The sequence below is a fragment of the Strongylocentrotus purpuratus genome, unplaced genomic scaffold (assembly GCF_000002235.5).
Source record: "Strongylocentrotus purpuratus isolate Spur 01 unplaced genomic scaffold, Spur_5.0 spur5_scaffold_8, whole genome shotgun sequence".
Lineage (NCBI taxonomy): Eukaryota > Metazoa > Echinodermata > Echinoidea > Camarodonta > Strongylocentrotidae > Strongylocentrotus > Strongylocentrotus purpuratus.
In genome coordinates this window covers 16,000,765-16,025,278 of record NW_022145614.1, presented here as the reverse complement: position 1 = coordinate 16,025,278, position 24,514 = coordinate 16,000,765, and the positions used below count along the sequence as shown (strand labels likewise).

Genomic DNA, 24,514 nt, shown 5'->3' with positions numbered 1-24,514 from the left:
CGTATATCTCAACATGACATACTGAGATTTGTAATGTACATGTACAAAATCTGAAAGCTCTTCGTGTCATATCAACCAAAATTGGTGAATAATTGGATGGACGGCTTCTTAAGTAACATTGGCTAATCCTGAAATATCACAAGGGCTATTATAGTGACAAACATTGTTGAAGGTTGATGAAATGTTTCTCATTATATTCCTTCTACTGTACTAACCCTCTAACATGCACAAAATCCTGAAAATTTTTTCAAACCACGTCCAAGATATTTATGGTTTTCTTTGAAGGTGTCACTGTGCAACACCCTCTTACAGTAAATTCTCCCAACCATTTTTGAATTTTCCCAATCGTTTCCCCATGACCATAAGACATAAAACAAAATCTGAAAGCTCTTCGTGTCATATCAATCAAAATTGGTGAATAATTATTGAACGGTGGCTTCTTAAGTATCATTTGTTAACCCTGATATATTATAACAGCTATTAAATCATTTAAGGCTCACATTGTCATCATTTGACGAAATTAAACTAGCTGACAACCACAGAATCTCTCTTTCAAACTGTAGTTCAGCATAACATGTTTAATATAACAATTCTTACTACACGAAAACATGTACATGTACATATACAACGTATCCTAAAAGTTCAGCTTTATTTTCTGTTCTTTTCTGAACGTTTCCACAACGTTTTTCACAATGCAATCGCATGACCAGAACTGGTCTTTACACTTGCAGGGTTGAATGCTGAATGACCAAATGGCCTGTTATGTATGGCAGGGTGGTTTCTGAACGCTCAAGAGTTGATTAGTACTATACAGCCGTTACTAAATGCCCAGTGTCTACTAAAGACTTGTAGGATAGTTGCTAAATGCACACAAGCTGTTTGATATCATTGTGTCTGGTTGGGCGGTTGCTGAATGGTGATTGTCTGATTAGGTATGTTGGGGTGGTTGCTGAATGCTGATTGGCTGATTAGGTCTGCTGGGGTGGTTGCTGAATGCTGATTGGCTGATTAGGTCTGCTGGGGTGGTTGCTGAATGCTGATTGGCTGATTAGGTCTGCTGGGGTGGTTGCTGAATGCTGATTGGCTGATTAGGTCTGTTGGGGTGGTTGCTGAATGCTGATTGGCTGATTAGGTCTGCTGGGGTGGTTGCTGAATGCTCATTGGCTGCACAACTGTTGGGGGTGGTGGCCCTCCATCTGCTGATGAAGCGGTCGTTCCCAGTGGAATACCCATGGAGGCATACATCGTGTCGGGATCGTAGTAAGGGTACTGCGGTGCATAGAAGATTTTGCCAACAGTACCAAAGTTGCCTGGAATCTTCTGAGGCCCTCCAACAGCAGCTGTATATTTTGGAGGTGGAAGCAAATCTGCATATTTGCAATGAAACATAGATGAAAGAAAGATTTCACACCGTGCTGTCATATTTCATACTTTGAAAACCGAAGTCTTTCGTGGACTATATTGAACGAGCAGTACATTCGATCGTTAAAATTTAATTGTCAAAAAGTCTTGAACCTTTCAAGAAAATTCCGCATAAAACTTTAAACTAGAAGCAAGATAATCACTTTCACGTATACACAGAAATTGCAATTAGACTTGCTTCAACTTATGTTTGAATTTAACTGAAAATTGTTCATACACTGTACTTCTGACACAGTGACTTCCAAATGGATTCAAATTATCATGAAATCAACTGATCTAACCTAATCGTTTAAAATTTAAAAGATGCTTTTCAAAACATGATGCATCACAAATAAATCCGCTGTATCTCGAATGTATCATTATGTATCATAATTTATTAGAATTTGAAGAGAAGCATCTTTATACCAGTTCTTACCCTTATCACCAGATACTCCTCCTGGTAGGGGGTATCCAGATGACCCATCCCTTGGTGGGGGATAGCCTTGTTGCCCCTGTGGAGGATATCCCTGTTGCTCCTGTGGAGGGATTCCTGGCTGCCCTCCTGGGGGTATCCCAGGCTGGCTTGGTATGGATTGCACCGCATCAGGGTTTTGAGAAGGATCCTTTAGGGTGTGCTGAAAGGCTGGAATTGTGCCAATCACAACTGGAAGATTCACAAGAGCATTCTTATGTGTTCCAAAAACATCTCCCACAATCTGATTTTTGGAAATATAATGAGTAAAATATGCATTGATATCTCTTTTCTTTATTGATTGGGCGACCTCAGATGGATCATGTCCAAATGATGCCTGTATTAACACCAAGAAAAAAACCTGCAAGGCACCTTCATACTTCCCTTATGCGACACCTTCATGTATGTGTACATCATATGTCAATATATTGACAATACAAAACAGTCATCCACCCTGACAGAGCATGTAATTTAGCATTTATTTGTTCCTGACTGGTGAGTAAAATTTGATCTTATTCTTTTTTCACTCTCTTCCGTCAGTTTAGTCTCAATATTATTTGGGTGATTGGGGGTATTAAAGTGACTACAGAGGGATTTTTTAGTTGATACATTTATATAGCAATCAGGCCCGGTCACACAGAGGGGACGCATGGGGGCGCACGGCCAGCGCATTGGAAATTTGCAATTTTGGCCAGTGCGTTGTCGTTCGCTAGGTGGGCGTCATCATTCGCTACTCGTTCGTCGAGCGCACTGGACCAACGCTATGCACTCGTCGTCATTCGATGTGTGCGTCGGGATTTTTTGAGCATGCTCAAAACTGTGCGCGGAGCTCGACGAATGAATGTACACGCCAAAGGGACACCAGACATGCGCGGAGCGCGCTAGAAACACTCTATGCATTCGGTGTCAGCTCCCCATGTGTCCCCTCTGTGCGACCGGGCCTTAAAGACGACGCATGGCCCGCGCATTGGAAATCGGAAAAAATAAGGTCACTACATCGTTGTGCGCCCAACTTTTGTCAGGATTTGGGACAAGCTAGCGAGCTGACACCGAAAGCGGCGGCTCGTCTTGCTTGCATTTGTCGTCATATCAAAATAGCGCAACGACGAGTGCGCAACTGAGTTCTTCACGATGTCACCCAAGAGAATTAAAGCGACGGCCCCGAACCCCAATGTGCTATACGTACACGCCAGGTATACGCTAGGGATACGCAAGAAGAACGTTGGGTGCGCTAGAGACACCTTCAGCATGCGTTCAGCACGCTCATATTCGCTGCACGTTCGCTGGACATGCGTTTTAAAACGCATTTGAAACGTTTGAAACGGTATGCGCTAGGTGTGCACTAAGCGTTCGCCAGACGTCGGCCGCCGAACTCACAACGAATACATAGTCTAGTTTTGGACCCTATATTGATTTTTGTTATTCGCCAACTATAAGCGTTAAAGATACTATGTCCCTTTTGCACCCAACATCAAATTCTGTAAAACTTTGCAGGAATTATGAATATGTCATGTACATCCTATCTGTGGAATTTAAACGTTAGCAGTGTCCTAATATTAAAATTATGCAAAGAAACCCGTTTACTTGCTAAACATCACTGTCAGACACTATTGAGTGACTGACTGACTTTTTTTTTTCTTCTTTGGTAATAACATCCATAAAATGAGCTTTAAAGGATACATGAGCATTTGTCCTTATCAATGACCCACTTCTTGTAATGGCCAAAATTAAACTGATTGCATCTTTGCGCAGCATAAACTGTACGACCATTCGGTACAGTGGTCTGAAAATCAGACTATTACTTACTGGCTCTTTAGCTGTTAAGTCGATTTGACAACTAATAGTCTTCATTTTCCCACTTATCTTTAAGCCGAGTGATGGCGCGATCCTAGTGACGGTGCGACCCTCGAGACCTATTACCGACTTGTTCTCGGTGATCGCGCCGTCACTAAGGATCGCGCCATCACTCGGCTTAACGCTTATAGTAGGGTCCATAACTAGACTACGAATACACAGCGTGTGCTCCGCGCATGTCCGGCGTTGGTCTATAGCGCTCCACGCATGTCGGGTGTGCTTTTGGCGTTTACATTCATGCGTCCAGCTCTGCGCACATTTGTTATATAGCATGCTCAAAAAATCCCGATGCACACAGCGAATGACGTCGATGCATAGCGTTGGTCCAGCGCGCTCGACGAACGAGTAACGAATGATGACGCACACCTAGCGAACGACAACGTAAAATTAATATAAACACTAAGTTCACCTTTTACATGTAGTTCAAGTTCAAGTGACACAGAATGACATTCAAAGGACTACCACCCTCTTCAAATTCTTACCTCAACAAAATACTCTAATGTAATGTTTGGGCTGTTTTCGAAAGCACAGGATGGGATAGGAGGGATCAACATCTTCACCCTGTCGTAGTTCACTGAACCCATGGCTTCGCAGCCAGCTAGCTTCAGTTCAGCCACTGTCTTGACCGTCTTTAGGTTGCCGATTTTACCGGTGCCTTCACGTTTGGCCGTGAAATGTCCTCTCTGCAAGAGATGCAGATGGAAAGACTTAGTCATATGCTACATGACTTTCATTCAGAGGTTGGAGAAGATATAAAGGGAAAACAAATTGTTCAAATGAATAATACATAATGAAATTTGGATGAACATTACTCATGTACGCTGTGAATTAAGAAGTGAAATCTAACCTTTATTTATTGTTTGGTATTATCTAATTAGTCCCGAGTGTTGGAGACGAAAAGCAGACATTGTGCCTCTATATGTATGCCGAAACCTTGGGTCCCTTTTCCTAGTAGTACTGAAAATTGTATTTTATATTACAATTATCCACCCTCAGTACCGTTGAAAGCGTCAAAACACCCTCTTGCCTTCGAAATCCAGATGCCTGTATTTCCAAAGGTACATCTTGTGTACATAGTTCCTCCTAAAGCCTACTGATAAACAGTAACAACTGAAAGTCTTTGAGTCCAGTATCTACACACTTTACCATGAAGCAATGATATTGGTTTTCAATCATGAAAATGTACCAGGTACATGATCTACAATGACAATTTGAGGATGAGATCCCGGTCACTTATCCAGAAGTCCGAGCATATGGCACTTCTCAAGAGAAAGAACAATAGACTATGTCTGCAATCCCCAGCAAATTGGATGGGATGACATACATATGTACCTACTCTATTTTTCTTGCACTCATGAAATCTATAAATTCATGTAAGCCTGCAACAATTTCTGACACTATATTGTACTGTGACAGCTTTGCAGAATGCGTATCACAAAGGATTACATTTTTTTTTTTTGGCCCTGGCCACATTCTTCCATAAAGTTTTTCAGTTGGTCCTATATATTATGTGCATAATATTCTTTTATGTTTATAAACTATCTTGTACTTTGACTTGCCAGTTGCAGTTTTGGAGTGATGTAATTGATCCTCCTAGAACTGTTGTTGTGAAGATCCAATGAAACAAAGATATACTCTCCTGGTACATACCCCCTCTTGTCAATCATTCCTTTCAGAACAATGGGTCCTGAAGCGCAGCAAAGACAGCAAACCGTCTTCTCAACTTGCTGACTAGCAGGAACCTAAGTATACAGAAAAACATTAAAACAACAAAGATACACGTATTCACATGTACTTAGCCTCTCTTGTCCACCATTTCCTTCAGAACAATGGGTCCTGATGCAGAGCAAAGACAGCACGGTCTTCTCAACTTCATGGCTATAGAACTTTGGAGAAACCTACGAATCAAAAGCATTAACACAGAGGTCTACATTATTACCCTAGTACGTATGTGTGTAGCCTTTCTTGTATGCAGAGGCATTGTTCATGAGTCATGAGGCGCGATAGCTCAGTCGGTAAGAGCAGTGGTCTCGTAAACCGGTGACCCGGGTTCGAAACAAAGTTTATGCGCTAGTGACATTGGTAAGGCATTAATCTCCATTACCAGGTCCCTCGAAGAGGACCAAAAGCTGTCGGCCGTCTGGTTACTTACTAACAAGCAGTCAGGTAAAATAACCACCACATTTACAATGAATGAAAATGATCCTGGTGCAGAGCAAATTAAGCACACATCGTTATATTAACTTGGCAATTTTAGAAATCTACATGAATGAAACAAGAGTATTTTTATATGACATGGTTATTATTCTGGTAAATTCTTACAGCCTCTCTTTAACTGTCTAGGAGCTACCCTTCAGATTCAGAACAATGGATCATGATGCACAGGAAATACAACACACTGTATTCTCAATTTATTTTGTGACTTGCAGGATTCTACATAGAACAACAAATGTATTCATCATTAAGATTCAATGTACATCTAGCTCTCTTGTCAATGAGTCCCTTCAGAAAAAGGCGGGTCCTGAAGGACAGCAGAGGCAACACACTGTCTTCTCAACTTGGTGACTAAGAGGAACTCATATGGTACAGCAAAAGCATTAATCCCAAAGACTTTTACATAGCCCCTCTTGCCGATGAATCTCTTCCGCAGTATTGTCTACACATACTTCTAGAAACAAAAATGTGTATGAATTACTGGAGAAAAAAAAAGGTGGTGATTAGTGAGTATATTGGAAAAGATATTTATGTTTATTTTGTTCAAAGTTTCAAACACAAAAATGTCACCCCCCCCCCCCCCCCCACAAAAAAAAAAAAAAAAAAAAAATGTTTGATGCATATTTTAGAAAGAAAGTCGAGACTACTTCCCTATCTGACCGACCACATTTCTTTCGGGGGAAGAATACGGAAGAGAGGGAGAGAGAGAGAGAAATCAAAATTGACCCATAGTTACCTCCCCCCAGGACAATACCCCCCGAAATTTACCCCTCTTAATTTTCAAGGGGAAGTCCGACCTGATAATAAGTTGGGTTTTTATAAAAGCAGACTTTTTTATCGGGGGGGGGGGGGTAATTGTCCTTGGGGGTAATTGTTCTAGGTGGTAGTTTTCCAGGGGATAATTGTCCACGGGGTGGTTGTTTGTATAATTATATATACATAATTATTAGCAATTTTTTTAGAGAGAGATTCCAACATCTAAACATCTTACCCCTTGCTGTTTCTCATCAAGAAAACAAGGAGGACCAAAAGCTTACCAATACGTTTAACTCGTAGTTCAGATCCTTTACAGTGACGATGCTGAATAGCTTCTGAGTGCGATGATCAATTTTCCACGGTCGGCCTATGGTGCCCTTGACGTAGTACCTTACATGCCCAAAAGGATCTTCAAATGGCGGAGGCAGAGTCGTATTTGGGATCTCGAACTGGAAGGGAAATCGATGCTCCCCAGCAGTCAGTGTGATTCGGTTTGCAGCACTGTTATCATTTCCTGGGGAAGAGAGAAAAGTCATGGATATTTATTCTCAAAAACGGGACAAATCCCCCTAAAAGACTAGGACGACATCTTTAACATGCCAGTACCTATATATTTATTCATTGATCAATTATCTTGTGACCTTTAGGCCTAATATCAGACTTCAAGAACCCAAATACTTAACATATTTGATGCTAATTTGGTCCACATTGGTTCAATTTTGATTAAACAATCACAGTTAATAAGATATTTTCTGGGAATGTATACACTTTCAAGACCCTATTATGATCTTTTACCTTTGACCTCATAAACCCAAAATTTAATCAGTTCATACAAAGTGCATGCTTATACAAAGTTGATCCATGTTTGTCTTGAATTGCTTCAATTACTTTGAAGTTATCACGGTAACGAGGTATTTTCTGGTATTTTTAAACACTTTTATTATCCTATGACCTTTGATCCTATGACCTCTTCCAACCCGAATCTAAACAATTCATCCTCTCATGCTCATCCATTATTGGTTAAAATCTTTAAATCCGTTTAATGGCTCTTGAGTTATCATGCGGTTACAAATAGGATGGATCGACTGACAGATGTACGAACCGATGAACGGACAAACCGAGCAGGGGCGGATTTAGCTTTTTAGATAAGGGATTTAATGATAATAACAATAACTAGAAATGCAATCGTGTCACAACGATGTGCGTGCAATGACGCCGTGTTTCTACGTGTCGAACGAAAGAGCTTCTCTCGGACTATCCAGAGCAATTTGTACGAAGTCTTTAGCTTCTGTAATATTGGAGACAGGTAGGGCGAAAGAAAGGCCTCAACAGTGACCTTGATGGGATGGTATTGACTATGCCTACGCTGTTTGAAAGAAATTGGGATAGGGGAAAGAACCTAGAAAGGGCTCGCAAGCACTGCGTGCAAAAACAAATGGGATTAGTTGCATGTTCGTCATTGCAATCAAGATCGTTCTAGGGGTCAAAAGCGTGAACCCGATTTGCCCCATAGACAATGCGTGTAATGCATGGGCGGAAAACGTAGAGGATCTGTATTATGACCGGAGTTAAATTGTTTTTTCTCTCTCTCTTTATGTCTCTTTATGGGCCGTATATGGTATCATTGGAAAGAGAATTTCATGGTCGTTATTGTAAACTACTCTTTTTTTTCTATGATAATCCTATCGAAACATGTGATGTAAAATAGATTTAAAGGACAAAATGGCGTCTTAAATGGCCCCCTTGACCAATTTTAAAAATCCGGCCACGAGGTGCCCTGCGTATTGCATCTCGGAATGTCATTGCAAATTTTCAAGGAAAAAAAAGGATGTTTAGGGGGCGAAAAGTAGTCTGAAAAAAATGACGTCATGGCCAATAAGTGTTATAATCGGGCGGAATTCGTATAGTGACCCTTGTTCAAATGCGATTTACTCACAATTTTCTGTGTAAACATATACCATACTTGGTATCATTCGAAAGGGCACTTCATTGCGGTCAGTTTGACACCATTGTCATCTGCACGCAATGTACTGCACGCATTAAAGGCGCTATTACGTAATGCATAGCAAATTCATCATTTTTGGCGATAACTTTGCGTTGACGTTATTAAAATTTACCAAACTTGGCAGACAGTTGTCACGTATATGGATACATATGTCTGCTAAGTTTCATTGATGTAGGTATAAAGATCGCCATTTTAGAGCAAGTTGAAGTTATTTCGGAATTTTCTTGAAAATGGCGAATTTGGAGGGCAATTTTCTCAAATTTGGTCAGTGATAGGGTATATAATTTTGTATATGGCTGGAAAGGGCATATCTTCAAGTATCTAAATCCAAAAAAAGGTACGGGTTTGCCAAGCCATTATGGAGATACGGCCACAGACAGAAAGCCAATTCCCAGAACTTTAGAGGGCGCTATTTATGTTGTGCAAAGCCATTGGAGCGTGAAATTTGGCATGGCTATGTGCAATTATGAGATAAAGATACTGTGAGATTTAAATACAAAACGGAATTTATATGAGAAAGTTATGGCAGTTTTAGATTATTTAGGGGTCCATTTTTCAAGAACTTGAGAGATTTTTGACGGAGTCAGTTTCAGATTTGAATTTTGAGTACGAAGATGGCATTTTGAAGGTCAGGTCATACGTCGCAGATGAAAGAACATCTATTAGACTATCTAGAGGAATTTGTTAGAAGTTTGTAGAATCTAGGATAGTGGAGATAGGAAGGAAGACAGAAAGGCCTTAAAATGGACCAAAAACGGACAAAATGGCGCCTGGACGGTTATGCATGAGTGATTTCGAAAATCAAAGAATGTAGTGACCTTGATGAGATGTTAGAGACCATGCCTATGAAATTTGAAAGGAAAAGGACATGATGAAAGCACCGAACCAGGAATAACAAACACTACGTGCAAAACGAATGCGATTTCCTGACGATAAGGATAAGGAACAGGAAAAGGAGGAAAAGGAGAATATTAATGGGGCAGAATGTGAACGAAAACAAGGCAATGACGAAGGTTCGTCATTGCAATAATAGTAATAATAATCTTTTAGTCCACTCCAAATTTTATTAAACCGAAAATGGAAATTCTTTTTGCCCAATTGATCGTGAGCCCGGCAGCCACTGAGCAGCGCCAGATCGACGTTGCTCTATACCCTCTATTTAGATAAGGGACCGAATGATTACAGGACTTGCGGTCGATTTGCATCAATTGCAACACTTTATAAGACAGGGCCCATGTCTCCCTTCTTTCCTGGGTATAGAGTGGCAACTGTAGATTAATGCCTTGTCAAGTGATCGAACCCACGACCTTTTGCATTTCAAACCACACACCTCTGCAAGAGATTCATTAAGATAGGAATAAATTAAATGTCACATAAGCCTCGGTCACAAATGGCATTACGAACTGCTACGGACGCTGTACGAACGATTTTCAGACAATGGAAATTCGGGAAGACAATGGAAAAACAGGGAGATTCGTACGAAATCATCGTTCGTACGAACCTTTGTGACCGCTTCATTACTGTATGTTGTACATAGCAACCACCGGCAAATACGGGGAAAAACAATCGAAATTGAAAAAACCAACCTCTACAGAGTGTGTGTTTTTCTAAGACCTGGTGAAGTTTCATCGATTTTTGCAATGTGAAGCAAACTTCGGTAAGATACCAATTTTTGATCACGTGACTCTCCTCGCTAACGCATGCGCAGTACTCAACAACACATCGATATGAGCGAATTTCGAGGTTTTTTGTGGGATTTTCCAGAAACGTAAGTGGTAGTCATGAATCAATGATTTTTCAAAATGGTGTTCGGAATGCGGTAAATTGGCCTTTCTTTATAATAGCCCATCACTCACCTGCACCTTGTAGCGTGATCTCCTCTCTGAAGTATTCATGTTTGGTGTAGTAGGTCACCTCCCTTGTTGCGAGGCCCCATCCAAGCCACTCGCGCTTTGACCACCATGTGAACGACTTACCAACGCATTTGACTCGAATGTCTTTGAAAAAAGAAAAACAATGTAAAAGAGATCTTTGGTAGAATTTATGCTTTCACAGGTTAGCTTATTTTTTAAAAAGAAATAACAACAGTCGAACAAGTATGCTTATGTGATGTTTGAAAAAAACAATTGGGATTTGGGTAGTAATTCGGTCTTTGCAGATCCAAATATATCAAATATCGAATATCAAATATCAACGAACATTTGTGTGCGCGCTTGTGTGTGTGTGTATGTGTGTGTGTGACTTTGCTTCTGAAAAAAGCATAGTCAATGCATTTCATTTGATACATTCAATTCATTCTCTTATTCCGCTACTCCCAACATAATACATGCTGTATGCATCACTTAGGCGCGAGTCGATATTTGCATTCTCGCAAACAATGCCTCCAGTTCATCCAAGTGGGAACACATACCACACAACAATGATACCAAATGATTTGGGATAAAACACTCTTTCATAAGATGTATAATAATTTACTGTTCACAGATGATTTTTAAAATAATTAGCAATTTTCTAGGTGTGAACCTTTTTTTGACTCACACAGTATAAGGCAAATTTAATTGTACACAAAGTCATAATGTACTTTTTTGTCATCAACATATCCAAACATCATTAAAAAGGACATGAGCGTGATAGTGCTAACATTATCTCTTTCCTTTCCAAATTGCGTATATACATGAATCATTAATTACCAAAGAACAGCCATTGAATATGTATTGTGATATGTTTTATTTGATATCTCTCTTTAATTATCTATTTTTGAGGATTAGTGCTACGGTAACAATCTATTCTTTTTGCTTCTGTATTTGTCAATCACCCCAAAAACTGAATATGGTTGTATGAAAGAGCAGCAATAACGGTTATATAATAATCATTATCACAAAAATCATTGATAAGACTTCTTTTGGGACATTAAGCTAGATTAAACTGTGATTAAAGAAGTAAAAGACAGGCCAACATCATCATCATTGTCATCATTTCAATCATAGTCGTCACCAGTGGCGTACGCAGGATTTTTTCAAGGGAGGGGTTTTAAAATCGGGCCCAAAATTTGCTCCCGAAAATTTGAAAATCGCGCCGGCCGAAAAGTCGCTCAGTGGGGGGGAGGGGGGGGGGGGGTAAGCGGACACTCTTTTTTAGGTCAGCCATTGGCATAATTTTTTTTTTTTTTTTTTTTTTAATAAAAAAAGAAAAAAAAGAAGAAAAACTAGAAATGCAATCGTGTCACAACGATGTGCGTGCAATGACGCCATGTTTCTACGTGTCAAACGAAAGAGCTTCTCTCGCCCTATCCAGAGCAATTTGTACGAAGTCTGTAGCTTCTGTGATAGTGGAGATAGGTAGGGCGAAAGAAAGGCCTCAACAGTGACCTTGATGGGATGGTAGTGACTATGCCTACGAAGTTTGAAAGAAATTGGGATATGGGAAAGGACGTGGAAAGGGCTCGCAAGCACTGCGTGCAAAAACCAAGGGGATTTGGTGCATGTTCGTCATTGCAATAAAGATCGTTCTGGGGGTCAAAAGCGTGAACCCGATATGCCCCATAGACAATGCGTGTAATGCATGAGCGGAAAACGTACAGGATCTGTATTATGACCGGAGTTAAATTGTTTTTTCTCTCTCTCTTTATGTCTCTTTATGAGCCGTATTTGGTATCATTAGAAAGAGAATTTCATGAATGTTATTGTAAACTACTCTTTTTTTTTCTATGATAATCCTATCGAAACATGTGATGTAAAATAGATTTAAAGGACAAAATGGCGTCTTAAATAGCCACATTGACCAATTTTAAAAATCCGGCCATGAGGTGCCCTGCGTATTGGAACTCGGCATGTCACTGCAAATTTTCAAGGAAAAAAAAGGACGTTTAAGGGGCGAAAAGCAGTCTGAAAAAATGACGTCATAGCCGATACGTGTTAGATTCGGGCGGAAACTCGGCGGAATTCGTGTAGTGATCTTTGTTCAAATGCGATTTATTCACAATTTTCTGTGTGAACATATACTATACTTGGTATCATTCGAAAGGGCACTTCATTGCGGTCAGTTTGACACCATTGTTATCTTCGCGCAATGTATTGCACGCATTTAACGCGCTATCACGCAATGCATAGTAAATACATCATTTTTTGAGATAACTTTGCGCTGACATAATCAAATTTTACCAAACTTTGCGGACAGTTGTCACGTATATAAATACATGTGTGTGCCAAGTTTTATTGACGTAGGTCAAAGGATCGTAATTTTAGAGCAAGTTGAAGTTATTTTGGAATTTTCTTGAAAATGGCGAATTTGGAGGGCAATTTTCTCAAATTTGGTCAGTGATAGGGTATATAATTTTGTATATGGCTGGAAAGGGCATATCTTCAAGTATCTAAATCCAAAAAAGGGTACGGGTTTGCCAAGCCATTATGGAGATACGGCCACAGAGAGAAAGCCAATTCCCAGAACTTTAGAGGGCGCTATTTATGTTGTGCAAAGTCATTGGAGCGTGAAATTTGGCATGGCTATGTGCAATTATGAGATAAGGATACTGTGAGATTTAAATACAAAACGGAATTTATATGAGAAAGTTATGGCAGTTTTAGATTATTTAGGTGTCAATTTTTCAAGAATTTGAGAGATAGTTGACGGAGTCGGTTTCAGATTTGAATTTTGAGTATGAAGATGGCATTTTGAAGGGCAGGTTATACGTCGCAGATAAAAGAACATCTCTTGGACTATCTAGAGGAATTTGTTAGAAATGTGTAGGATCTAGGATAGTGGAGATAGGAAGAAAGAAAGAAAGGCCTTAAAATGGACCAGAAACGGACAAAATGGCGCCTGGACGGTTATGCATGAGTGATTTCGAAAATCGAAGAATGTAGTGACCTTGAAGGGATGTTAGAGACTATGCCTATGAAATGTGAAAGGAAAAGGACATGAGAAAAGCACCTAACTAGGAATAACAAACATTACGTGCAAAACGAATGCGATTTCCTGACGATAAGGAAAAGGAAAAGGAGGAAAAGGAGAATATTAATGGGGCAGAATGTGAACGAAAACAAGGCAATGACGAAGGTCGTCATTGCAAATAGGAAGGGGGGGGGGGGTTTCACAAAAAATATACACTTAAAAAAAACTCAAGGGGGGGGGGGTTTAACCCCAACCCCCCCCCCCCTTGAGTTTTTTTTTATGATTGGTGTAGCCAAGGAAGGGGGTGGGGGGGGGGCTTGGCTGATCCAGTGACGGCCCCCCCCCCCCCCCCAAAAAAAAAAAAAAAAAAAAAAAAAAAAAGTTAAGGGCTTACTACCCCCGTCCTCCCCCCCTCCCCTTCACCGGCTAGCTATTTCCCTGCTAAATATTCTCTCATGAAATTGGATTCCCTCTTTGGCCCCCTTCCCTCCCGCCGACTGGATCCGCCTCTGGGTTCTATATAAATGGGATATGGAATGGGGGGGGGGGGGCTTGACTAATTCAGGGGCAATCTTACTCTTTCTGCCCATTTGTCCATCTCTTTGGGAGCTTCTTCCAAGCATGAATGGAGACTACGGGCACCGCCCTGTTAGAGAACCACCTCTCAGCATATCATAAGACCGGGTGTTTAGCCCATTTATTTAAAGCCCCCTCTAAGTATCTCTGAAGTCCGGAGGCTCTGTCTCACCATTGGGAGCCCCTTCCGAGCATGAATGAAGTCTAGGGGCACCGTTGAACACTGGTGACCCCCTCAGAAGCCTGGGGGCTCCGTCCTTTTTTGGGGATCCCCCTCTAAGCACTATATGAGGTGAGGCTGTGTAAGACTTATGCCGGATAAGGCGTTGCCATGGTAACCACTATTTTGCTCCAAAAAATATGCCATTATGATATCAAAACCTTGTGGACTGAACTTCTTCCTCAATTTTGGAGTTATTTTGATGAAACTTGGTACACTTGATGCTTTTGTAGTAAGGATGTGCGAGACATATTTTTTTGTGTATGCTAGATAAAGCGTTGTCATGGTAACCTCAATTTTGCTCAATTTTGATATAAAAACCTTGTTGAGCAAGCTACTTTTAAGTTTTTGAGCAATTTGTATGAAACGTGATGCTCTTGAGCTGAGGATATGCAATACATATGTGTTGTGTATATTGGATAAGGTGTTACTATGTTAACCACAATTTTGCACCAAAAATATGCCATTTTTATATAAAACCCTTGTAGAGCGAACTTCTTCCACAATTGTTGAGCATTTAGTGATATTTCTATTTTTTTGTTCTTCTCATGGCTTGTTTCCTGTGGCTATACCACATAGCATGAAAGCAGACAAAATTATCACAGTCTTAAAATTCATGCATTCTCTTATTCAATTATATTTCCTATTAGATTCTTCATTCAACTAGAGCGGTGAAAACAGCCCAACCGAGTTTGATGTCCACTTTAGTCTTGCTCTTAGATGTGCTACAGCCTACTATAGGGGACCTACCCGAGCATGTGCATGATCCGAGTTCTTGAGAGCATACAGACTTCAAGTACCTTATGGCACCTGATTGTTATTGTTGCTGTTGTATTACAGTCACAAACCAAACAGGTGTTTGCTTTATTGAAAAGAGGCTGCAGTGAGGCTACTTAAACTGGTGTTCTCTTGGATGGGGTAAAACAAAACAAAAGCACTACTTGGATTGAAAATCCAATCATATGTCGAAAATGTCAAAGGGGTGTTCCATATATATTTTGCAGATTTTTGTATCTGAAAGTAAATGAATTAATTACATCAAGGATGTATTTAAATCTTATAACAACATGATTTGAACAAGGATAATGACAGATGCACAAACTCAGTTTATGTGGAAGTGTATTTCTATTATAATTTAGGGACGGAACCATATGGAGACATGCATACATAGAATACTTTCGACACTGTTCAGCAGTTGAAATTGTAATAGTCATATACTGTCACATACCGGTAGTAGGAATGTGTGCACCCCACAGACAGCACTTACATGTATGACCATTCTGTTCAACGGAAGCAATAATTGTTGTCATATTGATGATTGTTCTATGTATCCTCATTTTTTCATGATGGTTCATTGTTGGCAACAAGAATTTCATGAGGTTGACAATGTTAAGGCTTTGTATTTTAGATATGTAATGTGATCTACCACAAAGGGAGGAGGATGTTCTACATTTCATCTGTCAGTCTCTTTGTCAATATGTCTATGATGCTATCAACCGCTGGGAATTGCCATCAAACCAACTGTATCTTTTCTGCGATGTTGAGGGTAGTTGATCTTTACAAAAATAACAATCGTTACTACATTAATGGAAGTAATCACTTCACAGAATGGAAGGAAATGTAAGAGGACACTTTTTTTTTTTTTTTTTTTTTTTTTGGGGGGGGGGGGGGGGTCTCGAAATTTGGAAATTTCACATTTTTCTTTGTGGGGGGGGGGTAAGGTCACCTTTTTTAGGTCAGCCATGGGCATAATTTTTTTTTTTTTTTAATAATTAAAAAAAAAAAAAAAAATCAAAGGGGGTGGGGGTTAGGGGGGTTTTCGGCTAAAATACAAACATTAAAATACCAAAGAGGGGGGGGGGGTTAACCCCCCCCCCCCTGCGTACGCGCCTGGCGAGAGGAAACATACGTACATGCTAATTTATGTATTAAATATCTTGTCTACATTATATTAAGTTGAGTTGTGTTCATGTAGGTGTTCTTTTTGAATTGTTGCTGTTTACTTGTTTACTTTATTTATTTGTTTGTCATCAAAGTTCTTACCAGTATGCATTTTTAAGAGTAAATTATTGTGACTGGTGGAAATGTTAAGCAGGGCTCCCACTTAGCCGAGTTGGAGCCTCGAGTTGTGGCGAGCTGGCTCGATCTTATGGCAAGCCGTTTTATCATTAAAACATATTTCTTGATATCAAGAAATAATTGTACGTTGTAAAGCAATGGTAATGCTTGATATCAAGAGTTCGATTTCGTGATATCAAGAAATATGTTTTTTATTGATAAAACTGCTTGCCATAAGATCGCGCCAGCTCGCCACAACTCGTGGCTCCAACTCGGCTAAGTGGGAGCCCTGCTTTACAGTTGTGATCAAAAGTCATAAAACGCCTGAAAAATATTTCCGGTCTCCAAACAAGACAATTTTTTTTTTAATTTTTTTTTATATTGGGATTAACATATTTCATGATCATCATCAGGACAGTGATCATACTAGATCAGGAAAATCTTGATTGACATGATATATTGGTGGAATTATTGTACAGGGTGGCCCATAAAAATCCAGCCGAGGACTGCAGCATTTCCCGAAATGTCTTGCTGATTTAATCATGTAACCACTTGTTAAATGGGGATTTTCTTTGAGAAAAATTCATAACCAGATTTTTACTTTTGCCTCCATGCAATGTTGTATGTTTTTGTTATGCTGATTAATTAATCTAAATCATTGCTAAAATGTTCTTGTTTTGTGCCAATGGTTTGCTAATCTTCCTGATTTCACCATGAAAGCCTTTTATCATTTATATTAATTAGTTTCTATTCTATCACATATTATAAGAAAAATGCTGTCACAAAATGAAAATGTCCCAAATGTTCATCACTTCGAAGGCAACAGTATATCGGTTATGAGCCTTGAAATCGGAACATAGCCTTATTAATTTTAAGTTCTTAGTCTGCACATTGTGCAAATGTTTTTTTTAATCTGAGAAGATGATAGAATTTTTTTAATGAGATAGGTAATTTGAAGTTTGTATACGTTGATGTTCATTTGTTGACTGTTACAATTTAACGTTGATTGTGACAAATTGGGTATAAATATACACCAGAGGTTGGCGATGGAATAAGTCACAACGCTCATACCCTGTTCCATATCTTGCCTTGCCATTCACCTATAAGAAAAAGAAGATTTTAAAAATTCTGACAGGAGCGATTTCATGGCAACGTAATTTTCAAAAATGTAATGTGTTTTTGATATGTTACTGAAACAAACTTTATTTTAGACTCGGTAACACCTCAATAATACGATAAATTTATTACTTTTTCATTAAAAGATGTACGCGTCTAGCACAGCCTCATGCAGTCTGGTCATGAATACAATAAAAACAGCCTCTAAACGGTCAAAATGTCCTTTTTAAAAAGATATATTTATTTCAATGTACATTTGTGTGTGTATGTGTTTGTTTTAGATGTTGTTACAAACCCGTGTTAGTTTGTGTACACAGGCGCGGGTCCAGGGGGCCGAGCGGGCGAGAGAGAGAGAGAGAGAGAGAGAGAGAAGGAAAAGAAGGGAAAGAGGAGAGAAAGGGAAAGAAAGAAGAGTAAGACGAAAAGAAAAGGATGAAAAAAGAAGGAGATCGGGGGGGGGGCGAAAGGGCCTTGCCTTCCAGCTGTTACCCCCCCCCCCCCATCAAAAAATAAGAGAGAAGGAAGGGAAGGGAAAGAAAAAATGAAAAGAGGAGAGAAAGGGAAGGAAAATAAGTCAACGCGACGCTACCCTACCCACCCTTTCGGCATAAGCCGAAATATGACATAAATGTGAACATTGCACGGAAACTCTAAACGTACATGGTCGTTGATCGTGAGATTATCTCCGTTAAATCCTTCGAACACAAGTTTAGAATATTTTTTTGTTAATTTCCCTTCATTGTGAAGATTGAAAAGAATGTTGATAATATCAGATTGAAAACAATGTCAAAAAGTTATATATCAGCTTCTGAATGTCCAAATAACATAATAGCACTGTGATATATTGGTGAGAATTCTTGACTCTCATACAAAAGACTCGTTCCTTATCAGTGCTACTGCTTGCACCCTTTGGCAAGGTGCTTTCCTGAAAAATTATACCATGAGACATAAGTAAAGCATAGAACATTGGTAACACCTCCTAGTGATAATTAGGTGTCATAGCAACTGCTCTATCAGACATGACTGGTAACTGAAAACAGTTTTCTGGATCTGGATTCGAATTAGTTAACCAGTTGGAAATTCTGGTTCACAGAGACGACTATTTCCTTTTCATAATATCAGTCAGTTACATTAATATTTTTCTAAAATATTTTATTTCTTATAATACGATCTTCAATATTAATAAATAAACATTTTTTCTACTTTATCATGACCTCAAGTGGCTCACATTGAGTTGCAATAAAACTGGAATCTAAAATTACACAAACTTAGATCATGGTTCGATACTCTTATATACATTTGTCTTTATATTTTTTGTTAAATTATAGAAATGTGGTATTAACTTTTATGAAAATCAAATTGGTAATGGTCATGGTGATCACTCCACAACCAGCTTTATGACTAAACGAACAGATTCTGAAAGCTGAGGGTACTAGATATACTTTGTTATTCTGCTTGTTTGTATTGATTAGTTACATTTTTAGATTTTTTTTTTGGAGGGGGTGTCAAAGGTATAACTTCTTTAACATTCCTTTTACATGGCAACGGCCTTATTTTGTTTAATACTTAAAATGACTCAAATTTTAATCATAATCAAACAGACAGCTTAAGTTATTAAAAGCTTACTATTTGTTTCATTTTGTTAAAAATAATAGTATTCCTTAAAATTCCAATAATTCTTGCTTCATTTTAATAAAAATGGCCCAGCGCTCACGTCCATCTCCTACTTTATGGCAACTAGACAGATTCAATTAAATTCAATTCAATTCAATAAAGTTTAATTCGAACATGTTTTGCAATTCAAATACTAAATCATACATGTTTCACAAATATTGAAATACAATATGAATACAAAATGCAATTGTGAATAAAAAAAAAATTAATTAAACACCAAGTTACACAAAATACTTTCAATGAAAAAAATAAAGGGAATGAATGTCAGAAAACATGTTGAAAGATGTCATAAAAAGTAGTATTGATACATTTACAATTGAAAGATGATTACATTCCCGCTATCAATGACAAATATTGCAGGATACCAAAGTAAGAGGTCAAGGAGAAAGAAGAGGAAAGAGTGAAAGAGGCAGAGAGAGCGAGAGAGAATAAGGGAGAAATGACAATAGGGCTGGAGAAAGAGTACAGTATAGTAAACGTATAAACGTGGCCAAAAGCAGTGACCTGATAGCAACATCATAATAATTTGTAACAGGTCATAGTATCACAAAAATGATAGATGGTTATTACAAGCTTTGATTCGCATGATGATTATTAAGTAAACGTGTGAGATTAGGAAGGGCACTATTTTGATCTTTTTGGAATCTGCAAGAAAATTCTTAATATCTTATGACATTTCGTAAATTGAATTTGTCAGTCTTCTTTGGAGGTAACCACGATTAACGCTATAATTTGTTTTCAAATTAAACAGCAAACTCTTTAGTCAGTTTTTCTTTACGCGTCGAAACAGATGACAACTCTAGTCTTGTTAATGCATTGTCATATGCAGTGGCGTACGCAGGATATTTTAAAGGGGGGGGGGGGTTAACATTTTTAAATCGGGTCGATTTTTTTTTTGGGGGGGGGGGGGGCGGGGGGTGGCGGGTAAGAGGACACTTTTTTTTTTTGGTCCAAAAAAATCGCTTGAAATTATGCAAACATATATTTAACATTTGAAAACAAAACAAAATTGGTTCCAGATTTTTGTTTTGTTTAGTTATCTTTTCCATTTTTTTAAATACAAATATCGACATAATTACAATGCGATTTCAGTTAAATTAGCAATCATGACATTGTCTAAAATTCTAATGTTCTTGATCCGTTAACATGGCAATAGCCCTAGTGGTCATATCCACAGTAAACCTTAGGGGGCAACAAGCATATTCTGATAGGCAAGGGTCCTAATTAACAGGGAAAAATCATTTAAGACAGGTGATGTGTGCCTTTTTAGTTCTAGGACTTAATACATGTACACTGGTGGGAATTGCCATATACAACAAGACAACAATTCATTGGGGAAAACTAAATTACTTATCCATCCCATTATCTGATCTAACCCTTTTTTCTTTCTGTGTGTGGCGTAACACCATATATTATATGTTTCATCAAGGAAAAGAGATTTAATTGACAGACTCCTGGTGTGTAAGAAACTGAAATATAATTAGTTTTATAACCCCATATTCCGAATAAATTCGTCCTTGTTTTCACGAAGTGACGGTAGTGAGGAAAATCGTAACGCAAAGTGAATGCAATTTTTTTCACTACCGTCACTCCGTGAAAACAGCGACGAATTACACTTATATGTTTCATGCGCCATACATATAAGTGTAATATAAAAAATGGAATGTAGATTAAATCAGGTTAACTACTGCAAACTCTTAATGAAAACTATATCAATTGGATTTTTCTTCATCAGATAATTTATATTCGGCCAAAAAATTAGAAATCAAGATTTTCGACATTTCTTACAAATTTTGAGCCAAAAGTGATATTTTTTGTAAAAAATGCGCGTGGCATCTGGAGTTTATCGGGTCCCTGGCACGGCGGCAGTAGATGTGGCCCAACTCGCTCCTCAGTGGTGTATCATACATTAGTCTTCTTTAATTTACTCACCACGAATATCTCCCTTTTCTTCTGATACAACTATCCTTGCTTCTCCCTGTACAACATCTCCCGGCTTATATACTTCTTGGTTGCCAGTCAGGAGAACTTCAAATACCTTTAACTTCCCCATGTCGTGTAAATTTCGAGTGATAACATCTAGCTCTAGCTGGCCGAGCTAGCTTAATCTTTAAATAGAGCTGTGCAATATTTAAGATACTATAATTAGGCGTGATATCACAACAGTTTCAGTTTCAGTTTCAGTTTTTACTTTTCATTTCCCACAGAACAGTAATTTTGACAATAAATCAAATATAAAATTCAACGTTCAATAATAAAATACATATTTTTACACGGTTTAAAAATATGAAATAGAAAGTATACATAACTGTATAATTTGTTTTTTAATTACACTTTTCTGTCAACTCAAACATTTTTTGCTCACATCCCAATCCTAGAATTCTTCTTGATTCCTTGAATTTTTAATTGATTTTTGTAGCTGAATGGATACAAGCAAACAAATTGTCCCTGAATCTGAACAAAACTAATTTTATAATTTTCAGCAATACAATATCTGAGCTACCAGGACAAGTTCTGGTTAATGGCTTATACTCTTAACCCAGATAAACTCCACTAAATTTCTTGGTCTTTTTATTGACTGTAAACTAACATGGAATACTCAAATTGATCATTTATGCAAACCGCTGTCTAGGAACGTAGGTGTAATAAATAAGTTGAAATCTTTTTTTCCATCTCATGTATTAAAAATATTATATTCAACTCTGTTGTTACCTTATCTAAATAACGGGGTGCTAGCGTGGGGAAATTGTTCAAAAACAAAAATCAATTCCATTTTCATGATCCAAAAAAGAGCAATAAGAATAATAAACCTGGCAGATTTCCAGGCACACACTAACGTTTTATTTTTTGCAAATCGTTTCCTGAAAGTATCTGATTTATACAAATATTTCCTCGGAATTTTCATGTATCAGCTAAGTAAGGATGATTTGCCCAACGCAAACTTCGAGTTTTTCTTTTAAGTTCTTACATCTAATATAATTTGTTTGCCCTCCCAGAGTCCTTTTTTTCTTCTTCTTCTTCTTCTTCAATGTTAATCTTAATTGTTAATTAATGATGCCTGTTCCGGTGTTGTAATGTGTTGTAATGTATTCATGTACAAACAAATTACGTTGTGCTATGCTAACTAATTGCTCGGGTGACTACGCATTTCGACTACGCTTTTAACTGGGTCACTCTGGGTATTGGTGCCAATGTATTATTTTGTATAAAGATGTCATTATTTCATTGTGTTTTAAATTCTCCCCTCTAAATTACGTAGTTCTCTACTGCTACTGTTTTGTTATCTACATTACTTTTTTTTCTTCCAGGAACCTATATTATACAAGCCCTGCTTTTTTAATAGGTTTCTCACATTCTACATTATCTATTATATGAATTGAGACTCATTGACATGTGCTCATTTACACTACAATTCGTTCCTGTTTTCACGAAGTGACGGTAGTGAGGAAAATCTGCACGCAAATTGTATGGGATTATCATTCACTACCGTCACTTCGTGAAAATAGGGACGAATTGTAATGTATAATTTGTTATTTTATATGTATGTTTATATTTTCTGTAAAATGTGGAACATTAAACTTGAAACTTAAAACTTGAAATGGAGGGATTCACTAAAAAGCAGAGCTTGTAAAATGTGGATCCCTCAAAATAATGGCAAACATAATTTTTGTAACATGTAAATATAACGACTTATAAAAAATATATATACATAGATCACCAAAAATTGGCAGAATAATAATACATCTATAAATCCGAATTTTGAAAACTTTTTACGATAAAGTATAGTGAGCACTGGAAAGGTCAAAAGAGACAATGACGACTTTCAAAGACATTCAAAGAAAAAGAAAGTTAACAGGAATTAAATTTCTTAAACATTGCGCATGCCAGCTATATTTATCAATGCGGGAGGTTTTTATAATAGCGATACGCGTATATCGTGGACATATTGTGAGAGAATGGGAAAGCGTGTCTGTTTTTTGTTATAGGGGTGAGAAGACATGAGCCCCTGAACGCTGGCGTACTGATGGGGGGGGGGTATTTCTTATTCGATACCAGTGATTTACAAATGCTACTGAAATGACATGATTTTCCGGTATTTTTTCCCAATATTTTTGTAAGTCATACCGTTTTATGCGTTTGTTGGAAAATTAGAAATTCCCAAATTTACCGTCGGGCGAAAATTTGCTTATTTAGAAGCCTTTATGTCATGGTCTGCAAAACGGCTGGGCTCAGGGGCTCGAGCCCCTCACTTTTAGAAAAAGTATGTTACAGAGAAAAAGAAAGAAAGAAAGAGAGACAAAATAAGTGTACTGCCAATGTCACAAGTGAGGTATCGAAATATGCTCATCTGACCGTAATTAAATAACTAAACCCCCAGAGCTTACAGGGCTTCGCCCCAGGACCCCACCAAGGGCCCTAAGCCGAGCCCCTGGATGCTCATCTGACCGGTATTTAAATACCTAAAACCCCTGAGCTTCTCGGGGCTCTGCCCCCTGGACCCCACCAGGGCCCTAAGGCGGCCCCTGGATGCTCATCTGACCGTAGTTAAATATCAAAACCTCTGAGCTTCCAGGGGCTCTGCCCCCTGGACCACACGCTAATTTACGCTCTATGTGATCGTTAATACTCCACTTTGAAAAACGTTCCGCGGGGCCTGCATGTAACGTGTAAGAGTGGTGGTGATGCAGATTTTTCTTCTGCCCCCCCCCCTCCTTCCAAACCTTTTTGCTCATTACGTCACTGCCCCTGGAAGGTGAGCCCCTTGGAATGTTTGCCCCCCCCCCCAATCCCAAACTGCTTCCAGCGCGCCTGGTAGTGACCATAATTATAGTAAGATACATACAGAGCGTTAAAAAAAAACGTACCGGGAAGGAAAGGAATGCAAGAAATGATTTAACAATGCACTGATATTAATTTGTATTGTAAGGAAGTTTAAGACACAATTTCAATTTCTTCTTAGAGAGGGGGCAAGTTGAATGTCAATATGAATAGAGTTCCAAAATTTTGGGGCTGTATAAATAAACGTGTTTTGAGCTAGAAGGGTTCTCAGCATAGGTAAATGAAAGTCATTACAATGCCGAGTTGGGTACTTATGAGAGGATTTATTTAGGGTGAATATATCGTCAAAAATGAAAGGAAGCTTGTTGTTATTATAAGAATACATGAACTGGCCTAACTGAAAGAGTTAAAGATCTTTAACTTTCAATATTTTATTTGTAAAGAAAAGAGGATCCGTATGAGAGCGAAAATGAGAAAGACGAATGATACGAGGGGCTTT

At 38.5% G+C, this 24,514-nt stretch overlaps 2 protein-coding genes across 2 annotated transcripts; both read right to left on the bottom strand.

The window, feature by feature from the left end:
* Positions 1 to 368: 368 nt before the first annotated feature.
* On the bottom strand, positions 369 to 5,268 carry LOC752699 (calcium-binding protein P-like). The gene is made up of 3 exons (XM_030975092.1): positions 4,210 to 5,268; positions 1,838 to 2,117; positions 369 to 1,367 (listed from the first exon to the last, which is right to left on the bottom strand). The coding sequence occupies exons 1-3, from the start codon at positions 4,441 to 4,443 to the stop codon at positions 1,129 to 1,131; spliced, it is 753 nt and encodes a 250-aa protein (XP_030830952.1). The 5' UTR covers positions 4,444 to 5,268; the 3' UTR covers positions 369 to 1,128.
* A 950-nt stretch (positions 5,269 to 6,218) lies between these two features.
* LOC115920256 (arrestin domain-containing protein 3-like) lies at positions 6,219 to 21,289 on the bottom strand. Its single transcript, XM_030975665.1, has 4 exons — positions 21,169 to 21,289; positions 10,559 to 10,699; positions 6,979 to 7,211; positions 6,219 to 6,383 (listed from the first exon to the last, which is right to left on the bottom strand). The coding sequence occupies exons 1-4, from the start codon at positions 21,287 to 21,289 to the stop codon at positions 6,219 to 6,221; spliced, it is 660 nt and encodes a 219-aa protein (XP_030831525.1).
* Between the last annotated feature and the right edge of the window lie 3,225 nt (positions 21,290 to 24,514).